Source organism: Castor canadensis, chromosome 3 (assembly GCF_047511655.1).
Source record: "Castor canadensis chromosome 3, mCasCan1.hap1v2, whole genome shotgun sequence".
Classification (NCBI taxonomy): Eukaryota; Metazoa; Chordata; class Mammalia; order Rodentia; family Castoridae; genus Castor; species Castor canadensis.
In genome coordinates, this window is record NC_133388.1 from 143,498,471 (window position 1) to 143,505,772 (window position 7,302).

The 7,302-nt window shown below is 41.7% G+C and overlaps 1 protein-coding gene across 2 annotated transcripts in view; it reads right to left on the bottom strand.

The window, feature by feature from the left end:
• Znf704 (zinc finger protein 704) overlaps positions 1-6,990 on the bottom strand; it is a 214,618-nt gene extending 207,628 nt beyond the window's left edge. The window contains exons 1-2 of one of the 2 annotated variants that reach the window (XM_074068755.1): positions 6,855-6,990; positions 4,370-5,248 (exon numbers count right to left, since the gene is read on the bottom strand). In XM_074068755.1, the coding sequence (XP_073924856.1) occupies positions 4,370-4,384 (15 nt within the window). In that variant the 5' untranslated portion in view covers positions 4,385-5,248; positions 6,855-6,990. The remainder of the gene's footprint in view (positions 1-4,369; positions 5,249-6,854) is intronic. The other variant, XM_074068756.1, reaches the window with a different exon arrangement.
• Between the last annotated feature and the right edge of the window lie 312 nt (positions 6,991-7,302).

Below are 7,302 nucleotides of genomic sequence, written 5' to 3' on the forward strand. Positions count from 1 at the left end.
TCCCTGGCTTTGGACACTTCTCACTCTTTTCATCTTTCCTCCCTGTGTTACTTTGATAACTGTTTCATCAAATCCAATTTTGTTTTGTTTCTCTGATTGCTAAAAAAGATTTTCCCCATGTGTTCAACTTTTATTTCCTCTTCTGCAAATTCTTTTGTCTTTTGTCTTTGAGCCTAAAAGAGTAAAGGTTTTTCTTGTCCTCTCGTATGAGCTCTTAACATTAAAAAATGCTACTGTCACATATTCTGCAAATGCTTCCCTTAGCTTTCTTGTCTTTAAATTTCTTTGTGGTTTCTTCCCCACATCTTTAGATTTAGCTTGGGCCTTTCTTTTCTTTCTTTGCTGATTATATTTAAAAATTCTTATCACTATTTCCCCCATGTTTGTTTTAGTGACCTGTGCTAGACTTCTCATTTCCCTGCTTCCTTTAACTTTTTTTTACTTGCAGTAAGGTTTCATTTCTTTTTTAAATGTGCTGTTCTAATATTATTATTTCCTTATATGACAAGGCTACATTGTTCCTAGGAAGAATACTTCAAATTTAGCTTTCAGATTGGATTCTTGTTTACTTAAGTTATTGATTACATTCCTTCTTCCCTGTATTTTAGTTAATAATCCTTAGATGTTCCTATCAACCTAGTAGAAGTATTTCTATGCTTATGTAATAATTATCACAATAATATCGCTAACAAATAATATTTTCCAAACTATTCTTCCCTTTAACATATTTAACAGTAATAAAATGGCTCATGAGCTAGCACGTTGTACAGCGATGGAAAAGGACTATATCGGGACTGTTCAGTAATACAGTAGCCACATGCAGTTACAGAGCACTTGAAAAGTAGCAGATATGAAGGAGCAACTGATGTTTTAACTTTACTTAATTTTAATTAAGTGTAAATAGCCAAATGTGGCTAGTGGCTGCTGTGTTATACTGTGTATATATACAGTAGATATATAGCTGTCCCTCTGGACAGGCCCATACAGCCACAATACCTGGGAACTTCCTAGAAATGCAAAATCTCTGGCCATGCCCCAGATGTACTGAAGGGGAAAAGCTAGGGGTGGGGCCAAGCAATCTGATTTAATATGGCCTCCAGGTGATTCTGCTGAGCAATGAATTTGAGAACTGCTAACCCATTGCTACCACATGTGTTCTGCAATCCAGTTGTATCAGCATTACTTGTGACTTGAGAAATGCAGAACCTCAGCCTTCCCCTCCCCCATCAGAATCTGAAGGCTAACATCCCCCAGGTGGTTCCTATGCATATTAAGTTAAGAAACATTGGACACAGTGACATATTTGTAGCTAGCCAGTGGATTCTAAAGGACTAAATGAGAGGATAACTTTTAATGGAGTTATTTCAGATTCAGTTGAGATGGCAGAAATTACATCACATTTGAGTCTTGTCTGACAGCTTTTAAATGACACCATATAGATGGCTACACCTTCTTCCACGGTGTCTACTTGAGTACAATAAAAACACAATACAAATTCAGTCTTGAAGTTTTGCCCTTCAATAACAATTGTCTACTGTGCATCTTGAGGTCTTTTGCGGAGTCTGAAATGCCCAGATTGCTACCCAGCACCTATGTTTAGGATCTCCCAGTCTAACAGAAGATATGGATGCACGAACACACTCTTCAGTTCTCCTGGTGTGGACATGATCAGCATCTACAATCAACCAGTATTATGGCTTAGATATGAAGTATCTCTCCAAAAGGTTCATGTGTTGAACATTTGGTCACCAATACAGTGTTCAGAGGTGGGGGACACTCTGGGGAAGTGATTGGAGCATGAGGGTACTGACCTAATGGATTAATCCATGATGGGTTAATAATAGAATGGATTGTTAGGAGGTAGTAGAAACAGTGGAAGGTGGGGCCTGATTGGAGGAAGTGGGTTGCTGGGGACATCACTTAGAAAGGTTTATCTTGTCCCCATCCTCTTCCTCTCACTTTCTGGCTGTCTTGAGGTAAGCAACTTGGTTCCATCACATCCTTTCTGCCCCGATGTTCTGCTTTACTGAAGGCCCATTGCAATGGAGCCAGTGGGCTATGGGCTGACTGTCTCTAAAACTGTGAGCCAAAATGAATCTTTTCCTCCTGTAAGTTGTTTTCCTCAGGTATTTGTCACAGCAACAGAACACTGATTAAAACAGCCAGAATTGGCCAGGGAAGGCTTGTCAGATGAGCCTGTGTTGGAGCTGAGTGGAGATCTACCAGACAATGAGGCGGCAGGAAGGATATGCCAGAGAGAGGTGGTTCCTGAGCAAAAGCACAGGGACACTGGTAAGAATTTGGGAACTCTATCCTCAGGTGGGAACACAGTAATTGCAGTGCCAGGAAACCTCTCGTTAAAATAACGGTTCTTTTTGATGTTTTCAGTCTAAACAATGGTCTCACTTCTCATTGTATAGGGCAAGGCTCAGTTGGTATCATGGAAGGACTCAGCAGAGGCAGCAGCTTTGATAAAACTGCACATCACCGGGACCCATCAGTCTGAGACAGGGAAATCAAGTTCATGTTAAGTGATTTATGGAGAAACTCTCCTGTTGTCATATCCTCTCTTCTTTGCAATCCAGAAACCATAATTTCAGTGGCAGAGAGAAATGTGAACACTCAGGGAAAAGGCATGACAACATTTCTTCACCCAACTCAACATATCTAATGGCACCCTAAGGTGAACCCAGGCTAGCAACACTGGCCCACTTTCTGCACCTCTGGGTTATATGATCTTAGCTATATCCACAGTGAGCTCATGTCAGAACACACCAGATGACTGAGAATTCTTCCCCATGAATTCAGCCCTGCACCCACTGCAGGAGATGGGGAAATGATTCTGTTTTAATGGTCTTCAACTTTTACACATTTATGCTGGGATACATGATGCTTTCACCTCTAAAAATTATCACTCAAGAAAGAGGCAGATGTCTTATATTTGGATTTGATAGCCTCTTATTTTACAAAAGTGCTCATTCAAATACTTAATTGCAAACAACAAAACGATGTTTATAGGAGACACACTAGTCTAATAACATCTCAGTCAATGCTAGTATGAGACATACACAAAGGCCACTTGATGCAATCAGTAAAACCAGGAGACAAATTTAATTTATATGTGGCCATTTCTTCAGGGATCGCCAGTGTTGGATGTTACTGGAAACAAGACTTCTGTACATCATATTATGAAACAAGATGGTGTGTGATTTGGAGGTGGAGATCACAAGAAGTAAATGGATTTCTTGTGGTTGGATAAAGTATTCAAAGGCAACACACACAGATCCAAAAAGTGCTTCAAGTCAAACAGCTCAGCTGAAAGTGAGTGTGAGATGGTCTGGAGAACCATTAAAAGACTGGAAAAGAGATTCTAATGATGAGAAAGACCTGATGTAAAGCACCCATGTGGAAAGTTCAGATAAAATAGATTCAAGGAGTGTGAGAATGGAGGAAAGAAGCAAACAGATGATTATTTTATAAAAATGATTACTTTAAAATATTTATAGCTTATTTAATGAATATCTTATTACTTAGTTACACACACTATAAGGTAATAAAGTCCAGTTAGGTCTCCTTGTTTAAGTAGCAGACTTGCAAATTTGATATTTTACTCTGTACTTCCGTATTTAATAAGCATCTCAAACTTAAGATGACCAAAATAAAATTTTTGTTTCTTCCTCAAAGTTGTTCCTTCCCCAATTTTAGTCATTTTAACACATGATAATACAACTTAGCACCAGTAGCTTACGACAGAAATTTAGAAATTATTTCTGTCTCCTCTTTTTCTCTGATATCCTAGATTTATGTTCAAAATACATCTAAATTCAAGAACTCCTCCACTTCCTCCACTACACTGTCTTCACCTAGAGCTGATCATCTCTAACTTGTCTGCCATACTGGCCTCCTAACTAGTCTTCTTGCTTTCACTTTTGTCTTCCCAAAGGAAATCTGCACACCGCAGCCAAACCGACTGCAATACAAAAAAGAAAGTGTGGCCTTTCCCCCATCCAAAAGCCTCTAGGAGTTTCCCATCACATGAAATAGAAACTTCCTTCCCAGCCTAGAAGACTCTGTGTAATCAGGCCTCAGTCCACCTCTCACTAATGTGCTCTCTTTTCTCTCCCCGTTATCCATGGCCCCTGCTCATACCAACCTCGTGTTCATGTCAAGTGTCACACGTCCCGTTCCCTCTGCCAAAACACCCATCCTCTGAACCATAGCATGACCTTCTGGCTCCAAAGCTTCATTCATATACCTGCTGAAGTATCATGTCCTTAAAGAAGCCTTTCTTCACCACCCTGCTACAATTGCTAAATTTGTTAAAATTGTACTCCAAATCTGATGCATTTTAAAAAAGTAGAACACTTACTACCAGTAGCTCCATCCAGTTGAGATATTGTGTGTGTTGTTCATCCCTTTGTTGCTAGAATAGTGTCTAGCATTTATAGGTGCTCAAGAATTTCTTTCTTGAATTTAAAATAGTGCTTGACTCTCCGTGTTATGATAAGAATGAATAACCATCTTCTAATAGTCCAATAGTTTTTTGAATCTTTTTGTTGGAAGATCCAATGGTTCTCAAACTTCTCCATGCATTAGAATCACCAGGAGGATTTGTTAAAATGCAGATTAAAAGTCCCCAATCACAAAGTTTCTGATTCAGATGTGTAGTAAGGTTGGAAAATTTGCATCCTAACAAGTTGCAAGCTGATGCTGGTGCTGCTGGTCCCCAGTACCCCACTTTTAGAATACAAGAAACATCTGAGTCAAACAGCCTCTCCAAAAATGCCACTTCTTCCCCCCGTCTCTTTCCATTCCGTTGATCCTGTTTTCAGTTGCCAGTAGCATCACAGAAAGTCAGTAGGATTGTGCTTCAGGTCTGTTCCTCACCAGAAAAAGGATCTTGTGATGTGAGGACCAAAGCTTCCACTTCCCCACACTCCCAGGATTATGTGCTGTAATTTTTTCAGCCTCTAAAGGTCTTTGGGGGAAAATGTTTGAAACAGTATGCATTTTAATTTTATCAAAGTTTGTAAAGGAAATGTTTTTCAGTCTCACGTTCTGTCAGGCTTTCAGCCAGCACTTTCTGCACCTTGTAGAATATGTCAGGGTCATCAACACTAAAAGGCTGTGGTTCACCGCAGATAATCCAGTAGGGCTTTACCTACCAATTTAAGCCTAAGCATTAGCTGATGTTGAACTTCTGCCCCTGACTGTTCAAAGACAGCTGGAATAAGATCCAGTTCTTCATCTGCAAAAAGGAGATTTTTTAATTGATTACAATGGCTCACAGTTGGGCGAGGACATTTCTGAATGGCCTCACATTTCGAAGGGGTGTGGGGTGTGTGTGTGTGTTAGATGAGTCGGCCTGCTTTCGGGCTTCCATATTTCTTCATACCCCCAACTCTTTTCATGTACTTTTAAAATTGGGTGACTTCTGAGCTCTGTTTTCCTACATTTTGTTTCCTGATATTCTCTACTGCTCATTCCCCAAAATAAGATCATTAAAACTCTCTGTGAAAATGCAATTATCTTGGGGGGATGACCTGTTCAACAGTGATTGTCCATAAGAATTTATCTGTAACGGAATAAGCAATCTCTTAGCAAGTCTTCCCATAAAACCTTTGAGAAAGAGATTTTAGGGGAAATTGGTGGGAGACATAAGTCAGCAAAAAGTATGGGGTAAAAGGAATGTCCAAACAAGAGAACCTTGTGACTGAACAGTATTATGTCTTGATCATAGTGATGATTACAAGATACTAGAGGTGTGACAGAATTACGTACACACATACACTGATGTAAATGGATGGAATCCAAATAAGGTGGACTGCATGAATGTCAGTATCCTGCTTATGGCATTCTGTTATAGCTATGTAAGATGTCATACAGAATCTCTCTGTGTTCTAACGAGTATGTGTGAATCCACAAAGATCTCAAGTTAAAAGTTTAAAAAAGGGGTGCTGCAGGTGCTGTTGCTATATCCCTTTTACCAATGAAGAAACCAAGGCACAGATTGATGAAGAAACATTACTGGTAACTGGCAGAGCCTGTATTTGTCTGATATGCTTATCAGCAAAAGCAGCATCAGGACACTGAGTGCTCACCTTGTGCTACTCACAGTGTCCCCTTCATGAGGAAGAACATGCCCTATCACTGTACCATTGTTTCTGGAAAGTTCTTTATCACATTTTGGCATCAAATAACCATATTTGTTTATTGTGTGCTTGATAAGTGTCAGGCACTTTACATAAATTATCACATGAAATCTTCACAGTGAGTCCGCATGTATCATCTTCACATTATTGATGAGAAAACAGACTGAGAGAAGTTGCCTGTCATGTCTAAAATCACACAGCCCACAAGTGCAGACCCCAATCTGCCATCCAAGCTCTGAGCAACACTGCCACCAACTCAGAAACCACACCTGAGAGGCCCTCATTTCCCCCAAGGCTAGATACTCCTAGTAGAGGCAGGGGCCAGGCATGAAGCTCACTTTGCCAGTGCACAGCAGACACACATCTTGCATGTTCATTTTTACAAAGTATGTCCTGGGAACTTTCCTTGATTAATCCCTCGAAGCATGGACAAGTTTTTTATGCCTGTGCTGTTGAATACACAAGAGCAACGTGCACAGTTCATGTGTAATAAACCCCTTTTCATGATACTGGTGATGACACTGACTTTGAAGACCTGCAGGGAGCTACCAGCAAACATCTCCTTCAGGGTCCCACAGAGAGCAGGGGTACTGGAGGTGTGGCTTCGGTGGAGAGTGCCTGGTTTGCAAGTGCCAAGCCCTGAATTCAAACCCCAGTCCCACCAAAAACAAAGAAAATAAAAATAATTAAAAATAACAATACCTACGGAGAGCAGGGACACGTTCTCTGCGACTTCATCTCTAGAGATGATAACGGAGTGGCCAGGAGCTTGCCCGGGGAATCTCTTGCGGGCTGAGGCTGGGTGGCGATGCCCACTCCGAGCTCCCCGTCCGGGTTTTGCAGCCGCCCCCTCCCGCGGCCCGGCCGCCTGTAAACACCGGTGCGCGGCGGTGATTGGCGGAGCGGGCCTGGCCTCCGCGCCGCCCGGAGCTGTCAGTTACCGCAGCGCCGGCGAGGTTTTGGCGCCACAGCTGGGAGTGCGGCTTTTGTTCCATAACAAAAACAAGCGCCTGAATGGCAAAGCTGCCAGCGCCCAGCCCGGCCCAGCCACGCATAAAGGAGCCTGCGTCGCGAGGGTTGGTGACCAGTCGTTAGAGACGATCGCCTGGAGACAACGTGGCAAATGATCACCCCGCTGCAGGCGCGGGCT